Here is a 26,416-nt window from a genome sequence, read left to right on the forward strand (position 1 = left end):
AACACTTCAGAAGTTGTGAACTTTCTGGAAGCATAACAAGGGTAATCAATCACTAAGCATTCTTTAGAAGTTGTGAACTGTCAGAAAGAATGTTAACGTGTTCTCTGTCAACGTTTGATCTGATTCCTGAAAGCTATTAAAATTTTGTAAATTGTCTGAAATTTTATGTCACTAGGTTCTGATAAACCAGACTCTGATACTTCAGAAGTTGTGAACTTTTTGGAAGTGTAGTAAGTCTTCTCTCTCATTTTAGTATCGTTCAAAGGTTGTGAACCTTCTAAAGATCCGATGACATGGTCTAACGGCACGGTCCAAAGACATGGTCTAAAAGACACGGTCCAAAGACATGGTCAGAATACATGATCTAAGACCTGGTCCAAAACATGGTCAAAAGGCATATTCTAAGACATGGTCTAAGATATGGTCAGAATACATGATCTATGACACGGTCTAAGACATGGTCTAAGGCATGGTTAAAAGACATGTTAGAAGACATGGTCAGTTAAGTAATGGTTCAAGTGCTGAACCTTTTGATGACATGATGTTTTTCACCTTCAGGTGGCATGATCAAAGTTTCTGGAAAAACCAAGGTTCTAGTTTTGAAGTTTGATGCGAGGCATCAAGATAGTTGCTAAAGAAGGTTCTGAAACTCATAGTGTTTAGATAGAAAACCAAGATTTGAGATGAATACCAGGTAGTTATAGTCAGACTCTAATGAGACGTCAATGGGAAGTATTCCTTCTCTATGTTACTTTCTGTACTGTAAAATTTATTTTGTGAGTCTTAGGCTCAGGGGGAGACTCTGAACAAGCATAAATGAATTTTGGGTATTAACAAATTTAGGGGGAACTAGTTAACTTTTCTAAATTTGAGTCCTAATGGTAATTTCCCTGTATAAATCGTTCTATCAAAATAAATGGTTTTGTCATCATCAAAATATGGGAGATTGTGAGAAAAAGATTGGTTCTGTATCTGGCCTTGAGTTTTGATGATAACTTTACATGTTATCTTAAAGAACAATTATGTACTCTAAATATTTCTGTCTACTGTGTAGCTTTTGCTAAACAGGTTCTAACTTTGGTAAGAAGGGGTGTGACGTCATCAGATTTTGAACTCAACACTTTGGAAGAATACCTATAGTGTGTTGTCGCTACCGCAAAAAAAACAATAACAGAGTCGCCACTGGACATATTTATCCCAACAAGGGAAAGGAAATGGAAACAAACCTCAAATAGGGAAAAAATGGTCACACAATCAAGAGAATGGTACGGAAGTCGATTATGCAAGGAGAAGATATTCGCACCCGTCGCGTCCGTAGTACTCTACGAGATCCACTCTTTCCGTTTCTAATCAAATGGTGTGTTATCTAAGGGTTTACTTGCTAAGGGAATGCATGAAATATGAGAAAAAGAAATAAATAAATAAGTGAACTCGCCAAGATTATTTGAATCCCGTGCCTACATATTCCTAACGTGCAATAGGGAAATCATACTTTCGTAGCTCTCCCCAATAGTTTCTTTTTGTTTGTTTGTGTCTTTTAATGGGTGGCATTAATATTCGCACTCTAGCATTAGGTCTGACCTTCGATGCGGTAGAGAGGAAATAACTAGCTGGGAAAAGAAAATGTCGATGAGGCAAAGAGTTCGTTGGTGTTTTGTTAGAAGAATACTCAAGGGGTCCTCTTAGGCAAGAGGTACTTGAGAGGTTCTTATTTAGTTGTGAAAAGTGTTTGAGTTTGATTAAGTGTTTTGAATTTTTGATTGAGAAAAGATATTTTTGTTTTATTAAGGAGAAAAGAAATGCTATGCAAAAGGAAATAATAAGGGGAAAGATCTACCTTATTGTTATCATGCATTATTGACCTAAGGTTGGGATCAATGGAACTAGGCCTAGTTATTATCATGCTTGGATTAAGATCCTAGGGTCTAATTAATTCAAATTAATTAGGAGATTAAAATGAATTAATGATCCTAAAGGAACATGTGAGCCTACAAGCAATCAAATCATAGCCAAGCAACCAATCAAACCTAGAATCATGAAAGAATCATCAAGATCATATCACAAGTTAACAAAAGTCAACACAAGCAACTATGGGTATTTTGGTCATTTCACATTAAAGGAAAAAATTAATCAAAATAAAATTCTAAAACCCTAAACATATCAAAAGAATTATGACATGACATTTTGTATTTTTATCATCAAGAAAACAAAATCAAAAATAAAGTCAAAGTATATTATTTTTATCCATTCTTAATTATTAAAGCCAAAACAATTAAGGACAAATTTAAAAAAAAATCAAAATGAAATAAGGAATATAAAATTGACATTTTAAAATATTATTGGTGATTCAAAGTATTTTTGTCATTTTTATATGTGTATTGAAAATATTGAAAGAAAAATAAAATAAAAACAAATACCAAATAAAAAAGAAAAATGAGAAATAGTTTAGCCAAGGGGGGTATCAAAATGAATTTGCTATGATGAGAAGCAATTTTAGCGCAGCCCAGCCCAATAGCCTATTTTCTATTTTTCTGATTTTATTCAATTAAAAAAATTAAAAAGAAAACAAAAAAAAAACACTTAGACCAATCAGAGTATGCCAACGCAGAATTTCAAATTAAAAATCTCAGAAAATACGCGCAGTCCATCTTCTTCCTCTTCAAACCTCCGGCCACTGCCCACCACCGTGTGTGGTGGTTTCTTTTCTTGAAATGCAAAACGAATACATGATCTCACACGCAATTTTCCAAGATTCCAAATTTGAACTCAGATTTCATAATTCATCCTCAATCTTATGAATTGAAACAAAACAGTTAAGAACCATTAGTTTTGAAACTAAAATTAAATGACATATACTCATGATAAATGGATACAAACTTAGGGTTAGCAATCAAAATCACAACACAGAGCAAATCGTATCAAGTTTCTTGCCAAATGATGCTCATAAGTATGAGATCGAAATTGGTGGTCTCTTGATTTTTGAGAGAAATGAAGTTTTATAGGCATGAGAAGCTTGCAGTGTAAGTTTGGGATAAGTTTCAATCACAACCTCAGGTTTGGAATGAGGCTTGGAGTTTGTTACATTTCAAGTGCACTTTGAATTTTGGTTTGGAGTTTGCTTTGGATTCATGTGTCTTGGTATGGAGTATGGTTAAGAGAGTGTTCAACATTTTTTTATGGTGTATGGAATGAGTTTGGCATGCGTGGGAAGGATCTAGACTCAGTTTGCTCAAGTTGGATTTTCAAGTGGCACACTTGTGATCATGGTTTACTTAATTTTCAAGTAATGTTCATATGTGTTTTTCTAGAAGAAGTGAAAATCAAGTGAATTAATGTTGTCCACTTTTGCATTTGAGTTGATTTGGAGGTCCATAGGTAGGTCTGAAAACTGGTTGCGAATAACTTTGGACATGCATTTGGGCCTAGGCAGTTTCAACTTACACACTTCAAGACATCATAACTTTCAACTCAATTATCCAATGGCTTCAAACATTATATCAAATTAAAGCTCTCATAAGATACTACAACATTGGTGTTTGGACCTTCTTCAGAAGAAGCTGGTATCAAGAATTACATAGCTGGAACCATGGTGTACCACAACTATCTAAGTACTTAGAAAAAATTCTAAGTGTTGGACCACATTGAAACCTCCAATTTGGCTAAACCTCTCTCCCCCACTTAGGAATAAATTTTTCATTTAATTCTTTCACTAAAATGTAGTATCATTTATGAGCTTCACATACATCCCAAATTTGCACAAATTGGATGCTTGAGGAAGGAGTTACAATCATGTAAAGTAGCCTAAATGACAATGAAATTTTTGTAGTTAGAAAAATTTATAAGTCCTTCAATTTGCCTTCTTTTACAAGTAATCCTCATTTACATGATCATGCATGATCAAACCCATCCATCCCTCATGTTTTGATGAGAATTGACTTCAAAAGTCCAACTTTGACCAAAAATTCCAAAAGTCAACCTTTGAATTTGGGCTGATATGTTGATTTTTTGCAAATTGAATCAATTTTCCTCCTTTCATCGTTTGAAATCTATTTTGCAAGCTTAATGATGTCCCCCTAGATGCATAGAATCGTATATTGACCAATGGAATCAAGTTTTGCTCAAAAAGTCAAACATAGCTTGACTTTAACCAAAACACTAGTTTGAGCCAGATGACCAGATGCTTGTAATCAACCTTGAAACAATGATACATTAACCTTATGATGAGCCCTTGTGCTTTGAGTGAGCTTGATAAATGAAAATGCTTGAACACCTTATTGCTTAATGACCTTGAATCAAGAGAAAAACCCTAGCTTCGGTCCTTGATCCCAATGCCAAAGTAAAGAAACAATGAATGCATGTATGCCCTAATGGAAGGTATATGCATATGAGGATAATGCAAAGTTTAATCCATACGATTTGGTAAAAGGCAGGACAAATTTGGGGTATAACATGTGTTACAAAGGAAGTCAAGTTCTGAATGCTACTTCTGCAATAGTTCTAAGGAACATTAGTATAAGAGCTTCTAATCGTGACTTTTTCATGGAAGCTTTGGAGGCCTTCTAAAGCTTTGCTTATGTTGTCCCAAGTTCTGAAGATGCTGAAGACAAGGTTCTGCTGAAAAAGTTATGAAGATCTAAATACATTACTTATGTTGTCCCAAGTTCTAAAAATGCTGAAGACAAGGTTTTGATAAAAAGGTTCTGAAGATCTGAAGACATTACTTCTAAAGACCAAATGTTGAATACTCTAAAGACGAGGTTATGTTAAACAGGTTCTGAAGACTCAAAGACTTAGCTTAAAAAGACTCAAGTTCCGATCCTTCTATAACATGCTTCAATCAACATACAATCAGAAGCCTCTGAAGACATAGAAGACCAAAATCAAGAATGGCTTATGTGTGATGGTGAGGATAAAAGTACAAACCTAAATGGTGACCTCTACTCTTATAGAGTGGTGTAAGGACATTCCTATATGTACTTGTTATATACCACTCCCACCATGACCGTTGGGAACTTTACAGCTGGATATGTGATTCCTATTCTACCCTTCAACGAATATATTTGTTCATCTATAAAAGGAAGACTTGGATGAATTTGAAATCAACTATTCAGTTATACAAAACTAACTCTTTTGACATATTCTTTATATAGTTTTGTATTTTTAGCAAGGAGCTTTTGTTCATATCTTGCTTTCAACACTTATGTGTTGTTGTACTTAAACATTATGTAATCTGCTTATTAGAAGTATCTTTGTATACACAACTTTGTAAATTAACGGTGGTTGATAGATGCCTTGGGGGACTAAGTGATAGTCAGAATTCTCAAGAAGACAATGGCTGTAGTCATTGTGGTTTGGCAATAAGGATCAGCTGAACTTGTTGGGGTTGTCAACAAGGTTGATCAGACTTATTGTGGTTGTCTGTAATCGATGGATTATAGTGGATTAAGTTCTTGTTGATAAGGAAAAATCACCTTGGTGGGTGGAACGGGGTAACTTCGTTAACAGTGAACTAAGATAAAAATAACAATGTCATTTATTTTTATTCTCTTGTTAACTTTGTGTTTGAGTTGCGAAAAGATTATATTTGGTGCAACCCAATTCAAACCCCCTTTCTTGTGTTTCTCGCACCTTCAACGCAAGCTATATATGAAACTGATCCTTCAGCAATAATATATTTGATATACCCTTTCCTTGATATAGCCCTTCATGTTGGAAAAGTTTCCTTTCAACGCTTTATGTAATCCTAATTGTATCAAAACATCTTTGAATTGAATTTTCCACAAGCCATAATTGATTCTTCCATCAAATTTCTCTAAGTCAATCTTCACTACACTTGAAAAGCTTAACATTGCAACTAAAACCTTTCCTCCGGCAAAACAAAATTTTCCCACCAACACAGAGTATACAAGTTCTTTTCTGATGTGGAAGATCAGATAAAACTGCAACTATATAGCATAATAAAATTTAAACCCTAACAAACTAAGGCTCTTGATACCACTTATTGAAAAAATAACAAACATAGAGATAAAAGAGAAACAAAATAACAACACAAGAGATTAACGTGGAAACTCCAAAACTGGAGAAAAAACCATGACCGTTGTCAAATGACAACCAGAGAATAATACTATGTGAAAATTGTTACAACACATATACTATCCTTAACCACCCTAATACACCCACACTCTCCAAAGAAAATATTTAAATACCCAAAGAAAAACTTAAATCCTATATATAGCCTTGAATTCTCTCTTCCATCACTAAACTAAGCGATGTGAGACTTAGACAAACTTTAATCCTATAAATAGCCTTGGACTCCTTCTTCCTTCACAAAAGTAAACAAGGCAAAATACCCTTTTTCGTCCCTTAATTTTATCTCGGGGTCCAGTTTGGTCCCTTAACTTTTAAAAGATTCATTTTGATCCCTTAACTTTTTAAGGTGTATCAAGTTAACTCTTTCCTTCCAAATGGTGGTAACGTCGTTAATTTCTGCTTGTGTGGCAAATGATGTGTAACATAAACACTTAGTGACCGTTTTTAGCGACGGAAAAACGGTCACTAAAAATGATTTTCCGGGTTTTAAAATATTCTCTTCTTCTTTTCTCAGCTGCAATTTTTCTAGTTAATAGAAAAATAAAAAATAAATATTTTAATTGGTTGTGTAGCTTCCATTGTATTTTCCAGCAGAATCACATATGGACATCCCAAATTCATAAATTCATAAACCCACATATGAACATCCCAATAAATTTATAAGCCCTCATATGAACATTCCAAATCCATTGCTTATCTTCAAAAATATTTTCATCTTCTTCTCCAAATTCATAAACTCACATATGAACATCCCAATATTTTCCAGCAGAATCACGAATTTAAAACATGAAAACTACATTTCCTACAATATTTCCAAATATTCAATTATAAAGATCCCAGAACATTTCCATTGTAATTGCAACAACGTAACATACAAAGTTATAAAATGAAGTAGGAAAAGAGGAACGGGGGTGTTAACGGGTGTTTTGGAAACATTTGTGAGGAGAGACAATTTAACCAAAAGTGTTAAAACATAGAGGATCTCATACAATTCCCTCTAGATCTGGGTTTTTTAACTTAGAGTTTTGTGGCATAATCTACAATATTTCAAAACCATTTTTGCAAAACTACAAGCATGGATTTCATGCGATTCCCTCAGATATGGGTTTTAATAAGCATCATTGAAAAATCATCTCTATATATGCTCGAATAGATGACGAGATCAGGGTTTTAATAAGCATCACTGAAAAATCATCGCTGGAGAATTGTAGTAATTTCTCTGTGCAAAAGGTTTCAGAGATGGCGAAGAACAATGGATCTCCTTTTATATATAATTTCAACAATTATTGAAACCCAGTGTTAAAGAAAAATTAAAATTAAATTTGGGGCTTTTCTATGCAAGTTGATGGAGTGTCACCGAATAATTTCATGTTTTGGACCTTATATTTCTTTTATGGGGAGAAATTGGTGTCTCTTATACTGAAAATCCTTCAACTTTAAAGCTTGAAAAAAAAATAGAATAAATTTGAGGATGAAGATGAAGATAGTAATTAAAACCTAGAAAATATTATTAGTGACCGTTTTTTGTTGCTAAATTGGTCACTAAAGATTATCTAAGCCATCTGGCTTCCACGTCAGCGCGATATTGTCTTATTGTTTGACTTTGACTAACAGAATTGACGGGGAAGGACAAACGTGACACTATTTTGATAGTTAAAAGATCAATGTGAATCTTTTAAAAGTTAAGGGACCAAACTGAACCTCGAGGTAAGGTTAAGAGGCGAAAAAGAGTATTTTGCCAATAAACAATAATGTGAGACTTCTTCAACATGTATATCACATAACCATTATCACATAAAGGTAATGCTATATCACATGACATTATTGTCACTTGCATAATAATGATGCGTTATTAGACATTACACTCTATTTGTAATATTAAACTGTTGATTTGTTATCATTATAATTGTTGGTAGAACCTACATGCTCAAATCCATAAGAACGAATAAATGAAAGAATAAATAAATGAAGAAGATTTATTAATATTTCAATGGTGTATTCTTAATATACATAAATGAAAGAATAAACAAATGAAGAAGATTTATTAATATTTCAATGGTGTATTCTTAATATACACTAGTGCTAATAAGAGAAACGCGATACACATTAAACTATGGTGTGTATAACTGGTTTTATAAATAGAACCATTATTATAAAGTGATAGTCATTCACTTTGTATTCTAAAAAAAATTGATGCTCTACGATTATGAATTCATGTTCTCTCTTTCGTTCTTTTGTAGCTAGCAATGTCGGTGGAAGAGTCATAATTGGAGAGTTTATTCGTGTAGACTGTGTAGAGGCACGATAAATCGTATTGCGCTAGTGATCAATCTATTTCAACGGTCAAATATTTTACATTAGAAAAGGAAATCAAATGATCATGACTCATGATCATGGTTTTAAATCGCGGTCCGAAACCGCAATTACACCCGCAGTATTGTGGATGCGGTGCCTCCGCAACCGCATCGATCGCAATTGCATTGTGATTTTAAAATCTAGTCTCCGGAAGTATTAGGAATCCTATCGGACAATTTTAATCATGTTTTTCTAAGTAATTTCATCAAAAACTAATATATTAGAATTCTAAAACTCAATTTACTTCTTATATAATGAAAAAACATAACATTAAGTGTTTTTCAATATTATATTTCAAAGACCCCTTTTTAAAAATTCCCACCGCAACGGGCGCAATGCGCATCGCAACAAGTGCAATGATCGCAACCGCAATCGCATCCGTAGCTGCAACTGCAATTTAAAACCATGCTCATGACCATTTGTAAGATTTTTATGTAATTTTATCCGCAATGCTTACATTGACTATTCGCAATTACCCTTCAATTGGTATTTCTGTAATCTCTTTTTTTCGTTAGTGCACTTTCATTCTGAGATAATGTTGGGAGTAGCTCTCATGCCATGTCATCCCTTACACCTTGTGTCTATTTGGAGACATCTTTTTATTAGGTTGTATAATTTAGCTTCTCTCTTAGACCCTTACCAATACCCAAGTCCTCTAAAATTTTAGTTATTTTAATATGTAATGAGTTTAAGAACCTTTAAAGTGTGAAAAAATAGATATGAAGATTTTCTAATGTTTAATGATATATCACTAGTACAAAAATGTTAATTTACACCAGTTTTTTATTAAATTTACACCCATTATTTTTAATAAAAACCAGGTGTATATCCACAGGGTGAGAAATGTCTAACGCATTTACACCCGTTTAAAACGGGTGTAAAACGGGTGTAAATACGTTCGTAATTACTCCCTATTTTAAGAATATCGGGTGTAAATATGTTCTACGTTACACCCTATTTTAACAAAAATCGGGTGTAATTGGGCGTAATTACGTTTTTAATTACACCCTATTTTAATAAAAATCGGGTGTAATTACGTTTTTAATTACACCCTGTTTTAATAAAAATCGGGTGTAATTGGGCGCAATTACGTTTTTAATTACACCCTGTTTTAATAAAAATCGGGTGTAATTGAGCGTAACTACGTTTTAATTACACCCTGTTTTAATAAAAATCGGGTGTAATTGAGCGTAACTACGTTTTAATTACACCATGTTTTAATAAAAATCGGGTGTAATTGGGCGTAATTACGTTTTAATTACACCCTGTTTTAATTAAAATCGGGTGTAGATACCTTCTTAATTACACTCTATTTTAATAAAAATCGGGTGTAAATACGTCATTTATGAATGAACAATTATATTATATTTAAATCTATTTACACCCTATTTCATATACACCATTTAGTTATATTTCATTTTCAGTCATAATATTGCAAATACTATAAAATCATACACATAAAAATCATATTTTAACTAAGTCAAAATATTTTTAATATTAACCAAAAAGTATACAAAATCATGTGCATTCATAATATTTCAAGTACTATAAAATCATACACATAAAATTTATATTTTAACCAAGTCATGACACTTTCTTCATATATAATTTTACGCCATACCTGACGGTTAGCTTCGGTGTTCTCTAGTCCAATTGAATCCAACCGCTTTCCACATGTAGCATTGGATTCATCCATGGCCAAAATACCACGCCCTGGAGAAGCAATTGCTTTCCACAATTCGATCCGGAGGAAGACCTTCTACATTCGTGTACACCGACTTCATCTTCTCAAGCAAAGTCTACAAAATTATTCATTATATAGCAATTCAGAGCCACACAACAAACCTCTAATTTCTTAAAAAATGTTTAAAAAATGTTTTCTACATTGTGTGAATATGCAACTTCCAAAGTATCCTCGACGGTTTTATACCAGACCTTGATAGTGCAGTCTGATGAACCAGATAGCAAGAATTTGTCCCAACAAATAAGGGATGTGACTTCTCCTGTAAGCGCATTGAGTGTCATTTTACACTCAAATTTGTCTAGGTCCCAAACCTGAACAAAACAATAAGAAATCATTATCAATTTATCAAACAAAACATATATTAAGCAACAAGCAATTGTGTAGAGCTAACATAGAAAAGCAAAAAACCACTGAAGATTCACAGAGACTCTTTATTGCCAAACAATCAAAATATACCTTGATGCTTTGATCCTTGGATCCTGAGTACAACATCTTGTTACATCCAACAGCCAGGCAAACAACAGATTTAGTGTGTCCGCGTAGTGATGCAACCAGTTCAAAAGGGGAATTGGATTTAGAACTGCCTCTCCATGCAAAAATTACACCATCATGATATTTAAATAATCTAAATCAACATAAATTGATAGATAACATAAATGAATTATTACAAAAGTAAGAGAACAAAACATACTATATAACCATAAACCAATGTGTGAGTAGTTACCTCTGCTCCAGCTAAGAGTGTATCATTGCCAACAACCATGGCAAGGACTCGTCCCTTAGGTCCATCGAGAGTTAAATGTGAAGCAGTTTGCATATTCCATGCCTTCACAAAAAACCACAATGACATTTATCAGCTTACAATTAACAGTCCTATATAACAAAACCATATAATGAAAGTAAAAAATAATTGAAGTAGGAATAAGAGCTTACCTTGACAATGTTAGGCAGACTAACAAAAATCCACGGGCCCTCACTGATCAAAGAGGTAGCTTCAGCACCAAGATTCGTCAAATTAGTACATTGACCAGTAACACAGTCCCATGTCCGAAGTGTCCCATCGGTGCTGCCAGAATAAAGTTTGTTTGATCCATGTGGAAGTGCAATTCCAGTGACAAGCTGCTCACAAATATTTCAATTAAACTAGTTCAGAATTAATTATCAACTAAAAAAGAAGCCAAAATTTCTAGCTTTAAATAGAAATGTAAAATGGTTGTTATTATAAGGCTAAGTAAGTACCTTCTTGTGTCCTTGAAGCTTTACTAATGTGGCAAAGCCATCACCATAAAACAGAGAATCATCGGGATTATTATATTGACAAAAATTAGAAAAGGAAAACATTGATATCGAAAATGAATAGAAAAGGTCAATCTAAAGACATGCTTGCGGTCACAGACATTCCCCCCACACATCACAATAGTGATGAGTTTTACACATGATGTACACAGCTTTTTGTTCCCGTTTGTTTCTCTTAACCATCATTTTTATCAAGTTACCTTTGCATTAAAAAAGAAGTAATTAATAGTGTAGATATTTTTAATAGTTAATTATTAAAAAGTAGGTTCCAGAAAAAATGCACTTAATTGATACACACAATACCATATATAACCTAACTACTAATATTCACTGAAGATACTGACTAAATTTATTTTTATTCGTGTATTGGTTAATACTATTTGAGTTTGATTCAGTCTCCCGTCTTGTGGATTCACCTACATAGACATTGCCTAGTGGCTTGGACTGTAGTCACTCGGCCCCTACAAATCACTTATATTTATGTAGTATAAATTATACACCATTAAACCTACATCTAAGATTATTAGATATTTGGTTGGAGAGGCCAGAGAAGGCAAATAAGTAAAATTGAACTACCTCATTAACATTTGATTCCTTGGAATTCGTACGTGATCAAAACTTAGAACTCCGTTATCCATGCTGTTATATGCTGCATTTCTAAATTTCACTCCAATATCTCCAACAGTTATGCCTGAAAGAGGCAAGTGATCATCCAAGCTCCGCAGCTGGAGAATGAAACCTTCAAAAAGGACATACATCATATAGTTCATAAATTTATGTTTGTGTCTAACACCAGAAATTTGGATGATTAAGTTCGGTAATTACCATGCACTCCTTGGTCTTGACCATCCGTAATAAGACGAGCAGAAACAACAACATGTGTAGATACTTTACCCAACCCACCAGGCCACCACTGTTTAAACGAATAATATAGAGTGAGATATACCCAATAACATTGTAAGATTCTAAAATCCCAAATAGCATAGAACGGAGGTCCTGGACATGAGACTCGTAAATGCTCATAAATTTCAAAAAGGCATCAGCAATGTAATACTCTAATGATTACGACATCTGAATCTTAAGAAAAACACCACATAAACTCAGCACATGTAAGAGATCGAATTCAATACTAAAAGTGAAAAGAAAAAGAAAAAACAGAGTTAAATTTATCCAATAGAGTTTGTTTAAATTTAATACATTCCAAAGCTTTGCATCTACTACAAGAATAAAGAGCTTACATGAATAAGGTTGATCGTATCTTGTATCTAGTCCTCAGAAAAAGTTTAACTCGATGTATGATACAGCAGAAGTTCCTCGTGGGAATACAACAGAAGTTCCTCGACAATACCAATGGCCATGATAATGTTCGAAAAAAGGATCTCTGGCTCTTTGAATATAACCTAAGATCAAGTAAATTTTGTCATTAATACCAATACGATTTCAACTCTTCATAAGTATTACCAACCTGGAAGTACTTATTGAGCCTCATTCATTCCAAAGCTTCTACCGCATTTTTTCTATCAAGACTTGAAACAACAGCACAGGGGATGCGAGCATTATAAACTGCTTCCAACCAGTCTTCCAGACCCTCCATTGGTTTTTCAAGCTAGACAAAATGATATGCAATATATATCAAGATTATGCCATTACAACACTATATAATAGACACCAAAACAAATCAAGGAAACACCTTACTTTCAGAATATTATCATAAAATATTTGAGAAAATCTCAACTTCAGTCTATCCAGCTCATTTTCTTCTTTGTCAGAGAGAAAATGTCAAGAAAAAGTCAACTAACCCTATTTAGTACATGATCAACACCTGTACGACACATTAACCTTTCAATTTCACTAGCTTTAGGAATATCCTTACCTGCATAGAAATGTTATACATTAACCTTTCAATCCTTTTATGTCCTACAAACTCAATCAAAACGATTGACATACCCTCTTCAGAAGCCAGCTGCTCCCATGTCTTCCTCTTGAGAGCTCGAGTATCAGCCTGAAACATATTACATTAATTTAACAGATAGTAATTAATTTAAACTGAGTAGATGCATGATATTATAATCTGCAGTTGTGTTAATATGAAAATCAATTAAGCTACGTGTTATTTTCTCTTTTCAACCCTAGTATACTATTAAAGAGGTATACTGTTTCACACCAATGACTAACAAGTTGGTGATAGCCACCATCATGAGCAAGGACACGAGCTTTGGCAAGTCTCCAAAGCCAAACATCAGTTGAGTGCCAAGAAGGCGTATACACTTGCCTCCACTGTGGCTTTCCATTCATCGGCGGCCAAGCTAGCTCAATCGCTAGAGGTCTTAACGCGTTGTCGTGTGTAAGGAAGAACAAAGTCCTTGATCTATACAATGTTGTGCCTTCAAGTTTTCTAACTTCTTCTACTAATGACATGAAAAAATCATAGTAGTCTAGAATGAACAACTTCTTCTGTTTTAAGGCATGTATTAAGTTTGTTAACATTGCAAAATTTATTTAAAAAAATACAAAATGAACCTGGAGACGAGATATATCACACTTTGCTCCATCTGAGACAAATATATCACCATCTTCTATGCCGAGATCAGGGTAAAATGTTGAAGCAATTGCACTTCTTAGTGGCTGCATAGATTAGAAATGTCTCTTAATCTTCCAAGCATCATTAACTTATGTAAAGAGAGGGCAGCAAAAAGCTTTACAAAATACATGCTTAGACGGAAAATAAAAGCAATTACTATATGTTGCAATACGAATCATTGTCATTATCCGGGGCTGAACTTTGGCAGTTGGAACCCCTCATTGCTTATGAAATATATATCGAAGAAAGAAAACCATAAAATGATATAGAAAGGTACAAGTGTCATCCAGACCCACACTAACTGGGGGAAAACCCTCTGTATGACTTAATAAAGAGAAGTGCCAACAATGCACAATAGTCAAACTTACAGAGTAAATGGAGTCAAATAAAAGGAGAGGTCATTACAAAATTATTCATTTAGTGTCTGAGGAAGGATCGAGAAAACACAGGAAAATCATAATACAAAATATAACACTTCTTCTAATCCACTTAAAACTGCAATGAACTATATTTAAGATGGATACCAGGCAGTGATTGTTTTGCCAGAAAAATTATAAATAAACAATCAACAATGTTGGAAAACTGTATAACTAGCATTGAGTTTGACACGTGAGAGAACCATAGAGTGTGGATGGAGAGATACATGAATGAAAAATGGAGAAAAAATGCAAAAACTCTAAAAGGTATCAATATGACATACCTTTTCTCCCTGTTCAGCTCCATAGCCACTATATCCTTCCAATGTTGACAATGCAAGTGATTTCTGAATAATTGAAAGTTACCATCTACTGGTATTGTTCTAGAGGTTATTATAAGAAAATCACTGCAAAATCACAATCGAGTTTTCAAATTAGCTGATAAATGAAATTGAACTTGGATTTTTCCATTCTAGAACATGAAAATGAGAAGAAAAAAACATTGAAATATACTCAGAATTTTGATATTTTTAAGATGAGTAAGTTCTCTTGGGATAGGTCCTTTGAGCTTATTGTGGTTTAAGCGTCTACAAAACACGATCAATGCAAAAAGTTGAACAATACACACCCAGATTCACACATAATTAAACTCATGTATAAATTTTTGTTGAATCAATCACCATACATGAACATAAAGAGACATACCTAAAATGAAGACCACAACCGAACCCTAATTCTGTACCCTTCAGTGAAAGAGAAAAGCACCACGGCCGAACACTAAATCATTTTGTAGATGAAGTTTCACCGCCGGAATAATTACCGTGCTGCCGAAAGAAAAACAAATATCGGTTGCAAGAACTGACTTCGACATCATCCTCTTCCGATAACAGTGAAATCAACATCAATGGTGAGAGAATCCTCTTCCGATAGCCGTCGGAAATGGAGACGGTGATAAAAAATTTGAGAATTTTGCAGATGAATTGTTAGGCGAGAGAGGTGAGAAATTGCAGTTTAGGGTTTAATGGGGTGAGAGTGTTTTTTGTGAGAGGAGAACACTGAGTGAATGTTGTGAAATGAGTTACGGAGATTTGGATTTCGATGAATCTGGGAATGAACAATTTCAATTATGGTAATGAAAATTTTCAATTCAATGTAGTAATTTTTTAATATGTTTAGATTATTTTATTCAGCTAATAAAAAAATTACACCCGTTTTTAGTTTAACGGGAGTAATTGAGATTTAATTATGTTAATATTTTTAATTTAAACCTGTTTTCAAAAAATTGGTTGTATATATTCACCTAATAATATTTAAAATGATATTATATTTACAAAATTGCCATCGCTTTTTTTTATTTACACCCGTTATTAGTATATCGGGTGTAAATTTTAAAATTATATTGCTCTTTTTACACTAGTGTATCAATGTGATACTTCCATCTCCCCAATTAACAATTTATTTATTTATGAGGTGGAAGTCTAAGCTTTCTTGAGTTCGTTAACTGTTGTTTGCATGTTGGTTTTGACTTGTGTCTAATTTGTTATACCGGAATGATGTAGCAAGTTTTTTTCTATGTGGCATCAAAATTATTTGTTGTAGAGATTTTTTTTATCATATGAAACACCGATACCTCTAAAAAAAATATGTCTGTGTCGCTGACGGACACTTGCACATACACTTATGATTATGTTTATTTATTTTTTTAAAATTATTATCAATATTGTTGTGTTATTACCAGTATTATTGTGTATGTGACAGGGTCGTGTATAAAGTTTTTGTGCTTCACTTTCATTTTATTTTTACACGTTCTACACTATTTTTATTTAGGCGTTTCGGCTTCTTTATGTAAGAAGTTTCATTTCTTAATTTTTTTACTGTACTTTGTTTGACGAAGATGTCTAATTTAAATATTTTGTTGAAACAAACTATTGATTCTAAAAACTCATTTGATAATAAAACTTTTGTAATGGATTTTGAATATCCTTATACTCACTTCAATAAACTTTGCTTATAAGAAATATTATAATCACATTTACAAATGTGTAAATTTTCCCACTATGGATAAAATCTAAGTTCCCCACAGAGTTGAAAGGATCTGTTGATCTTGTCTTGAATCAAAGAAACTTGCCAAGATATTTTTCCATCAAATAATTTGACACTATCTGACTTGTTCTTTCGGAAGGGTGAAAAGCATCCCAAAATACATATTTATTTGCATCTTTGCATGTAAATGGACTTTTTGGATCACACATGAAACCCATCTCAAATCTACCTGTTCCACAGCATCCCACCGTTGCATCTTCAAAACCTGACCAAAACAAATCATATAATGTTCAAAAATTTATTATTTTTAATTAATACCGTAATGTTTACGGCACGAAAGGGGGCTATTTACATATCAAGAGAATTGAATCATAATGTACTCACCAATCTATGTAACTTATTGAGATATACTAACATTGATGTAGTTGTAAAAAATAAATATTTTGAGTGTTTATTCAAGTATGTTAGAGAGGGAGTTAGTTGGATGACATAAAGTGGGTTGATGATTGAGAATTTATTTTTAGGTAGTAGTCAGTATAGTATGTCTTGGTCATCTTCACCCATAATTAATTAAATAAAAAAAATTTCTATATGATTTTTTTACTTTGAAAAATGAGTGAAAGTCTGTCTTGCATGCTTATTTAGTTATAGTTTAACTGTAAAAAATTTGAGACGTTATACATTAACATGTCTTCTACGCTGTCAAAGATGATTCTGACTCTAATTATTATTTTTTTAAATAAATAATAAAGTGATTTGAGTTCTTTGGGTTCACTAGATTCTGTATAATTAAAAAAATATATCAAAGATAATTTACAAAGATGTTGAGAGGAATTGGTAGGAAATAATGAGAATTTAGTTAGTTGTGAGCTTTCAAAATGCTGGGGTCAGTTTTTTTATTTATTTAATCGGAAACTAATTTGATGTACCACCATCCCAATTTCTCTGACATGTAGGTTTAATTGGACAGGTGGCTCAATGAATGTGGTGTGCTATTTATCACTATTTATTTTTGCTCTAAAACTTGTCTAGGTCCACATAAATTTAACCAAACCCATATCAATTTAATTCTTTTGAAGAAAGTGAATGATGAAAAATGTACACTTCTTAAGAAAGGTAGCAATATGAGACAAACTATTAAGAACAATTAATTACTCATTATGTAGAATTATAATAATTTTAATTCTTTAATATAGAAGTAAAAAAAAAAAAAAATTTGTCACTTTTTATTTTTCTCAAAATAGTGAAAAAATTTTAAGAGCACGTAAAATATGTCAGAGTATTTGTAAGAGATGGTAAGAGTTCTTTTCTCTCTTATCCAGAGATTTTGAGTTTAAATCCAACACTGAGCGCTTAACATTGTTAAATTTTTTTAAGAGAGAATTTTAAGATGTATTATAAATTTTCTCGATTCGAAGAATTTGTCTTAATTACGCATACGGATACTCAGTTTCTACCCAGAAAAAAAAGCAATGATGTAAAATAGAAAAGTAAAAGTAAACTTACCAAATTGAGAAGGTTCTGTAACAATTTGCATGACCAAATCATACGCATTTGTTAATACTAATTGAAATCCAGAGAGCTCCATGTTCAACTTTGCCACTAACAGTTCCAATTTTGCATTAAATTCCAAAGCAACATCATTGTACAAATCCTTACAACCATGATGACCCAAAATATTTATGGCTCTCTCCAGTGGCAGACACCCCATAGGAATTAACCCTGTCATAGAAATTTTCCTTGCTCCAAGGTAATAAATTTCCTTAAGAAAATTTTCAGCAAGTCCAATTAAAAAATCCTCATATTCTTGGACACTAAATTGCATCCTCCTTTCAAGACGTTGGTAATAATTCTCAAGAAAATCATTCGTTCCTATGCTAATCAAATACAAAGACTCGCTTATTATTTCATTAGCTTTGTTGTTACCAAATTTTGCTCTTAATTTGTTTTGGTACTCTTTGTAGTACTCAACTTCTTTCCATAAAGGTATCACATCCTGAAAAATATAAAATAAAAGTAACCTCAATATGAATTATTTTGTAGTAAAAAAAGGTTATTAATATCATGCATGAAAGTTATTTTCTCTTCAAAGTAATTTTTTTTAGAAATTTTGGTAAATTAATAGCAATGAAAAATATTATTAATTGAGAACTTACAGCAACACTTGCAGTAACGTTATCAAATCCAGTACCAGCAGAAGCAAAACAAACGCCGGACGCAAAATCCGAAATATCATAAGAAGGATCCAAATAAGCCGGCACAATAGGCTTAATTCCAAACGCCTCAGAGATGAAATCAGGAGCAAGTCTTCCATTCGAAAATCTACCAGTTGGATTTCCATTTGGAAAATCTCTACCATATGGCTCAAAATTGCTTCTTGCTATTGTTGGAATGAAATTGTTGTTACCAGAATCAACAGATGAGTCTCCAAAAACTATTATAGCCGGGACTTTTCCACTGTTTGAGGATGAAACATGCAACAAAATTTGAAGGGAAAAGAACCATATGATGTGGAGTTTCATCATTTTTCACCTGGTCTCAACAAATTGAACTGTCTGTGATGCCAGTGAGGGATAAAGAGGTTGTTTGTAAGAGAGGGAGAATAAGAGTCTATTTATGGGACAATTTGGTAACGGTTTGTGTTGTGTTGGGTCTACCCGAAAGTATTAAATTTCTGTAAAATGACAAAATTCAAATTTTTAGAAGAGAGTGGGCAAGTTTATAGTTTGATATTTAAAATTAATATTAATAAACAATATTATATACTAGTTTTTTAAAAAATGCTCTGCGACCGCGAAAATTACATATGCCTGATATCAATACCGTTTTTTATGTTATAAAAAAGTTATGGTTGATTCATACGGCGACGACCATAATAAGCGTCGTGAGAATTGTAGAGACCCAAATTGCGAAAGTCTTAACGCGACCACGTTTTTTTAAAACATGTTATATAGTAATATATCACATTGTTTGTTTAATTTATTTTAAAAAATTAGATAAGTATTAAAATATAACTTATTTCTACATTTTTTTAGAGACCAACTATCATAGTAAAGTGATGTGATTTACAGTATTTTTTATGTAACAGGTTCTGAATTTGATGCATGGCTTAACATTTTCTATGTCCTTAATTAACAGATAAATTATTACTATTTGTCAATAAAATAATAGCATATACTTCTTTTATTCTCAGAACTGTATTCAGGTCTCTTGGAATTGGAACCCTGTACTTATTATGATCTCTGAGGAGAGGTGCATGCAACAACTATTCACAGATCAGAGAAGAGGTGCATGTAAATCAAGAGAGAGTTAATGATATCGTCCAGAAAATAAATAGTTTTTTTTTTTTAAACCAAAGTAGTGTTGGGTGTTTCATTGACAAACACACAACCCAACCTTGTTCAGACCTATCATACAAAAATTCACAAAAAGACATAGCAAGTGTAGTTTTGGTGAGTATTGTAGTTGTTGAAATATCTACCACTTTTTTGTAAAATATTTTTAAATATAATATTTAAATATAATATGTATGAAAATAGTAGAAGATTTTAAAATTAACATGTGTATGAAATTGTAGAAGAACCTAGACCTATAAGTATTATTGAAGAACTTAGAACTATCATGATACTAATATATCGTGAAACATCTAGAAAGAATTAAAATAATATAAAAATATTCACCATTATTGAGAGATCGGTGAATTGAGCCTATAAATAAGTAATTGGTACTTTGTAAATAATCATTCAAGAAATCAATGACATAACCTTCTTTCTAAATAATTCTCTAAAATTATCTTTTATCAACTATTCAACTATCAATAGTGGCATCAAAGCTATGTTCGTTCATACATTGAGCGTAGTTATATTACCTACCTACCTACTATTTCTAAACCCTCCTGACTACTTCAAAAAACTTCTCTTGTACTATTGACCCACTCTAATAATTTTTCTAAGCTATGAATAACCCCACTCAATCATCATCTATTTTTGTCCCTATTTTCAATAGTGAACATTATGATTTCTGCCGTGTTAAAATGAAAACATTTTTTTATCTCAAGATTTATGGGACTTAGTAGAAGAAGGCTTCACCGTTCTTGTAGACACTTCAGCTTTTAATGCAGCTCAAGAAAAAAGAGTTGAAAAAAATAAATAGAAAAATTCAAAGGCGTTGTTCACCTTTCAATTAAGCACTGATTGATGCAATTTTTCCAAGAATAATGGGAACTAAGACTACAAAAGAAGCGTGGAACACGTTGCAGGAAAAGTTTCAAGAAAGTGACAAGATATGTGTCATTAAACTTCAATCTCTAAGAAGAGGTTTTTAACTATTGAAGATGAAGTAGTTTGAGATAGTTGAATATTACTATTCTAAAGTTAAAGAGATAATTAGTCAAACGACAGTTTTTTGGGAGGATATTCTTGACAAGAAAGTTATTGAGAAAATTCTAATTACTATGCCCCCCTAAGTTTAACCCAATCGTGATAATGATTGAGGAAACCAAAGATTCCTGCACTCTATCAGTGACAGAACTAGTGGACTCTCTTGAAACATACGAGCAAAGACTATATAGGCATAAAGAAGATACACTTAAAAATATCTTGTAGTAAAAACTCAAATTTCAGTCCCAAAATAAGGAAATTGGAGGAAAAGGTATATTATGGAGAAACTTTCAGAAGAAGTAAAGTTTCTAAAAATTTCCTTAAAAACAAGTCAGATAGAAATTCTTCATGCAATATATGCAAAAATACTAGGCCACACATAGAAAAAAATGTTGGTACTGTAGTATGTCACAATGCAAACGTTGTAAGAAGTTCGGGCACCTAGAGAAAGAATTTCGCAACAAAAATAGACATCAAGCTAATAACGCAAAGGAGCATGATCCATAAAAATGTATTTTCTATGCTACTCAAGCCTCGATGAATGACCTAAAGAAAAACTCTCTCTATGCTTTTTCACTAGGATCAAAAATTTCTTTTTGGGTGTTGAAGAAGCAACCTACAGTTGCACAATCAACATCACAAGCAGACTACGTGGATGTTGGTAAAGCAACGAGTCAAGTTATATGGCTCTGCAAGATACTTGAAGATATGAGAGAAAAACAAGATGTGCCTACTAAAATCAACTGGAACGACAAAACAACAATTGCAATGACGAAGAATCTAGTGCACCACATCACAACAAAACACATAGCAATCAAGAATCACTTTATTAGAGAAGTTGAAGCAACTAAAGAGATCAAACTCAAATACTATATGACAAAAGATCAAATTGCAAACATATTCACGAAGACGTTGCTAAAATCAAAATTTGAAGAGTTACGAGCTACGCTTAGAGTCACCGAAATTTGCATCAAGGATGAGTGTTGAAATTGCTACACATTTCTAGAATATTCTCAAATATAATATGTATAAAAATGGTTGAAGAGACTAGAACTATATGTGTAAGAGTTTCTAGTAATTACATTCAAAATTTAAATCTAAATCCATTCTATTTATAATCTTTATCTAATAGCAAAATCTTTTATTATTAGAAGGTTGAGACGAAACGAGGAAAACATTTTTGCCGACAACATATGCAACAAGTTAGGAGACGACATATGCAACAAGTTAGGAGATGGTGCTAATATCTCATTTTTGGTTGGAAAAATGGTACGGAGATAAACTTTTTAAATATTTATTTCCAACCTTGTTTGCTTTATTAATGATAAGAACAAGATGAGATGATATCATAAATAACCAGTAGCATTGAAGAATTTTGGAATTGGAGAATCAATTGCGTATGAGAATTAAGCGAAATTATGCAGGACAAAAGAATTTAAAACATAACAAGTCACGAGTGTACATAATTTGAACATAGATTGTTTCACAATAAATTCTACAAAGATTTAAAATATCTTTTAAATACATCACATATTAAATAAAATCGATATGAAGAATAAAACATAATAATATTTTGTATTGTAAATTTAATTCAGCGTACATAAAAATCAAAGACATAATTAAATACGTTAAATAATACCTGAAATTGTCTGCCCTTGAGAACTTACAATGTACTAAATTCTGGAGAGAACAACAGGTTCCCTCCGATGTGTTGGAGAGATAAAAGAATGGAAACCCAGAAACACTGTTTTTGAGAATTAACCAAATTGATTTATTTTTGTTGTGGTATTATATGTTTGCTGTGTGCAACTTTTATTATGTAGTATTAGACCAAAAATAGAGTATCGAATGAAAGGAGGAGCGTGCATTTATATGCCAACAAAGTAGTGAACGTTATTCATTTAAAGGAATATAAGCCTTTTTATTTTTTTTATAAGCAATATAAGCCTTTTTATATCAATATTCTTAAGTAATAGAAAGGTATTTTTTTTTTTTATAATCAAGAAATATATTAGAAAAGAATCAAAAGTTCTTACAAGAGAATACAAAAGGCGAAAAAAGCCCGAATCAGAGGAGATTAAGCACCAAATACACTTAGGAAAGATACAACATAGGAGCTTTGTTGAACTCGTAAAAGTTGTATTTGGTCCGATTAATATTCCCGATAAAAAACCAAAGCCAAACAAGCATCTTGATACTCCAAACCATGTCTAAGATGTTCCAAGCATCTCTTCTAAATATGATACTATTTCTAACATTCCAAATGGACCAACAAATTGCCAACCAAACAATCCCTTCTCTACCTTTTTTCACCTTCTTAGATTTACAATAACCAAACCATCTCATGAAGCTCCCAAGAAAACAATCCCCACCATAATCATCATAACCAATCCAAGAAGCCAAATCCCTCCAAATTAATTTTGATGCCCAACATGATAGGAGAATATGTTTCAAAGATTCATGCCCATTCTCACAAAAGACACACAAAGAAGAATTGGAAAAAGAAATACCTCTTGAGGCAAGAAGATCCATGGTAGGCAACCTATTAATGAAACATCTACAACCAAAACATCTTTTTTTTGAGGAACCAAAACTTTCCAAAGAATTGTGAAACCAAAAATTTATCATAACTCCTATAGCAACTCCGCACCGAAAATTCCTCCTCTGCGTCGCCACACCACCGCACGATATCCCTCACCCCCTGCTGCAGCCGCACCTCCTGCAATAGCAAGTGCAGCCGCTGCACTTCCTCAACATCCCCCGGATCACTATCTCCCCTAACTCCAAAATCTCCCCACTCCCAATTGTTGTTAATCCACCCTCCCATGCAAGCAATAGACACGTACTTCATCTCCGAATAAGAGTAAGCTACCGGAAATTCGTCCTTCAAAAGAAAGTCTTTTATCCAACAAGAATGCCAAAAAGAAATGAGAAAACCATTACCAACCTTGAACCTACAATTATCAACAAACACATAATCTTTGTAACCATAATCCAACATCAATATATCCCTCCACCAAAAAGATGTCGAGACCTTATTTTGAACTTTAACGCCCAAACCAACCGTTTGAAGATTAAAGTCTCCATATCTAGATTTCAAGACTTCATATCATAAAGCTTCGGAACCTCCAAGAATCTTCCACCGCCATTTTTGAAGAAGAGTCAAATTGAAATCTCTAATTCTTCTTAAACTGAGACCTCCTTTGTCAATTGGAAAACAAATATTCCTCCAACTAACCCAATGAATTTTCCTACCATCTCCCCCTCCTCCCCAAAGAAAATTGCTTTGGACTTTCCTTATCTCCTTTAGAATTTTCTCAGGCACCTTATAAAAAGACAACATAAAGATAACAAGTCTACTAAGAACGGATTTGAGAAGAGTTAACCTTCCACCAAAAGAAAATAATCGAGCCTTCCAATCCATAAGCCTCGACTTGATTTTGCTTAAGATAAAATGCCAAGAAGAAATCCTTCTAGGATTGATGCCTATAGGGATTCCAAGAAAAACGAAAATGCTATCCTCCCTCCTATAAGACAAAAAATTAGAAGCACAATCCAAGAAATGATCTCCAATGTTAATGCCAATAAGTTTGCTTTTATGATAATTAATCCCAATCCCGGAAACTAATTCAAACCCTCTTAGAATAGCCTTGATCGCCCAAACTTGTTTCCAACTCCCTTCCCTCAAAAGTAAAATATCATCGGAAAATTGAAGAATATCCATCGAACAAGACCTCCTAAAATTGAATCCAACATATTCCCCCACCTCCACCGCCTTAGCCACCAAACGCCTCAAACCCTCCGCTACTATGACAAAAAGAAAAGGCGAAAGGGGATCACCTTGCCGTAACCCTCTTTCCACCTCAAACTCCGCCGTTGGACTACCATTCACAAGAACGGACATCTTGCTCGAAAAATCAAACCTCCATCCACTTCATCCAAGATTCCCCGAAACCCATTCTCCTTAACATATATCTAAGAAAGCTCCAATACACCTTATCGTAAACCTTTTCAAAGTAACCTTAAAAAGTAAACAACCAAGCCCTTCTCTCTTCGCCATATCCACCGCCTCATTAGCCACCAAAACTCCGTCAAGTAGTTGTCTACCCGGGATGAAGGCACTTTGGCACTCAGACACAATGGAACCCAACACCTTCTTCAATCTCGAAGCTAACAATTTAGAAATGGCTTTGTAAACACAACCAACCAAGCAAATCGGTCTATAATCGTTTAGACCCAAAGGATTAGAAGATTTGGGAATCAAGGTTAAAAAAGATGAAGTGATCGCTCTAGACAATAAATCTTCCTTATGAAAACATTGAAAACAATTAAGGAAATCAACTTGCATAAAATTCCAACACTTCTTGATGAACATAAAAGAATAACCGCCGGGTCCCAGACTTTTCGTACCGTCACAATTCCAAATTGCCTCTTTGATCTCACTTTCCGAAAACGGTTTCTCAAGAAAGACCTTTTCCTCCTCCTTCAAAGTCTCAAAAGAAATACCATCTAAAACCTTCCTCACCCTTTGTCCCCCAATAAACTTCTTCTCGAAATGATTCTTCACCTCCTCCTTAATCCCCACTACCGAATTAATGATTCCTCCCTCGGTCACTATCGAACCAATGAAATTGCGGGTTCTTCTAGCTTTCATAACCCCATGAAAAAACTTACTATTAGCATCTCCGTCGTTCAACCACTTCATTCTAGATTTTTGGATTAGCATATTCTCTTTAATTTTCAAATTCAACCAAATATCCCTAGACACTCTTCTCTTCCTATCCAACACCAAGCTAGACTCAAGAACATCATCCTCCCCCACCTCCTCATCCCCTTCATTCAAGATACGAACGTTATCCTCAACCGCCAAATCATACTTAACGAATATGTTCACATTCCACCATCTCAATTTCTCCTTTAGAATCCTCAATTTCTCCTTAAGAACAAAATCACCCCTCCCATTCACCAAGATAGAAAGCCATTCTTTTTTCACGAAAGCACTACGCCAAATAAGCTATTTAATAGTGTTTTTTTTGTTTTCGATAGCGCTTAAAAGCGCTATTGACTGCGCCGCTATTGTAAATTTTTTTGTTTAATAGCACTTTAAAAGTGCTATTAAAGTACCGCTTTTTAATAGTGTTTTTCCTTAAGTGCTACTGAAGTATAGAGTTTTGCGCGTTTTTTATTTGATTTCGATAGCACTTTTAAAATAAGCGCTATTATAGAGCACATGTTTGACAACACTTTTAAACTAAGCGCTATTATAGGACACATGTTTGATAGAACTTTCAAACAAAGCGCTAATATATGACACTTTTGCCCTAATAAATGGCATATGTTTTATAGCCCTTTCATTTAAAAGTGCTATTATAGGATGTTTCATTAATACACTCTTTACAAAACGCTATTGTAGTACTTTTTTTTATACCAAAAATCACTCTTTTGGTGTGCATATATCAAAAAGCTACATATTATGGTGTTCAAATATCAAATAACACAAAATCACTCTTTT

General features: G+C 33.3%; 2 protein-coding genes and 1 long non-coding RNA gene across 3 annotated transcripts; all 3 read right to left on the bottom strand.

Annotated features, from left to right (window-relative positions):
• Nucleotides 1–10,072: 10,072 nt before the first annotated feature.
• On the bottom strand, nt 10,073–11,674 carry LOC131658502 (zinc finger CCCH domain-containing protein 48-like). Its single transcript, XM_058927789.1, has 6 exons — nt 11,429–11,674; nt 11,123–11,308; nt 10,858–11,015; nt 10,646–10,814; nt 10,381–10,500; nt 10,073–10,244 (listed from the first exon to the last, which is right to left on the bottom strand). The coding sequence occupies exons 1-6, from the start codon at nt 11,528–11,530 to the stop codon at nt 10,134–10,136; spliced, it is 846 nt and encodes a 281-aa protein (XP_058783772.1). The 5' UTR covers nt 11,531–11,674; the 3' UTR covers nt 10,073–10,133.
• Nucleotides 11,675–13,284: 1,610 nt separating this feature from the next.
• LOC131656304 (uncharacterized) lies at nt 13,285–15,575 on the bottom strand. The gene is made up of 6 exons (XR_009300056.1): nt 15,188–15,575; nt 14,767–14,889; nt 14,006–14,110; nt 13,650–13,893; nt 13,433–13,487; nt 13,285–13,358 (listed from the first exon to the last, which is right to left on the bottom strand). It is a non-coding gene; the product is annotated as an uncharacterized LOC131656304 (long non-coding RNA).
• Nucleotides 15,576–16,414: 839 nt separating this feature from the next.
• On the bottom strand, nt 16,415–22,689 carry LOC131656305 (GDSL esterase/lipase At2g42990-like). The gene is made up of 4 exons (XM_058926047.1): nt 22,544–22,689; nt 18,682–19,199; nt 18,032–18,521; nt 16,415–16,790 (listed from the first exon to the last, which is right to left on the bottom strand). Exons 2-4 carry the CDS (start codon nt 19,048–19,050, stop codon nt 16,597–16,599), a joined length of 1,053 nt encoding a protein of 350 aa, XP_058782030.1. The 5' UTR covers nt 19,051–19,199; nt 22,544–22,689; the 3' UTR covers nt 16,415–16,596.
• Nucleotides 22,690–26,416: the final 3,727 nt, after the last annotated feature.

The sequence above is a fragment of the Vicia villosa genome, linkage group LG3, assembly GCF_029867415.1.
Source record: "Vicia villosa cultivar HV-30 ecotype Madison, WI linkage group LG3, Vvil1.0, whole genome shotgun sequence".
Lineage (NCBI taxonomy): Eukaryota > Viridiplantae > Streptophyta > Magnoliopsida > Fabales > Fabaceae > Vicia > Vicia villosa.

Excerpts from the sequence above, each read along its gene's own strand:
- LOC131656305 (XM_058926047.1), bottom strand. The coding sequence starts at position 19,050 with ATGATGAAACTCCACATCATATGGTTCTTTTCCCTTCAAATTTTGTTG. Across the intron at positions 18,522-18,681 it reads ACGTTACTGCAAGTGTTGCT|GATGTGATACCTTTATGGAA; the intron begins GTAAGTTCTCAA and ends TATATTTTTCAG. Across the intron at positions 16,791-18,031 it reads TACAGAACCTTCTCAATTTG|GTTTTGAAGATGCAACGGTG; the intron begins GTAAGTTTACTT and ends TGTTTTGGTCAG.
- LOC131658502 (XM_058927789.1), bottom strand. The coding sequence starts at position 11,530 with ATGTTTTCCTTTTCTAATTTTTGTCAATATAATAATCCCGATGATTCT. Across the intron at positions 10,815-10,857 it reads TGTTTTGTTCTCTTACTTTT|ATTATTTAAATATCATGATG; the intron begins GTAATAATTCAT and ends ATGTTGATTTAG. Across the intron at positions 10,501-10,645 it reads CCAAGGATCAAAGCATCAAG|GTTTGGGACCTAGACAAATT; the intron begins GTATATTTTGAT and ends TGTTTTGTTCAG.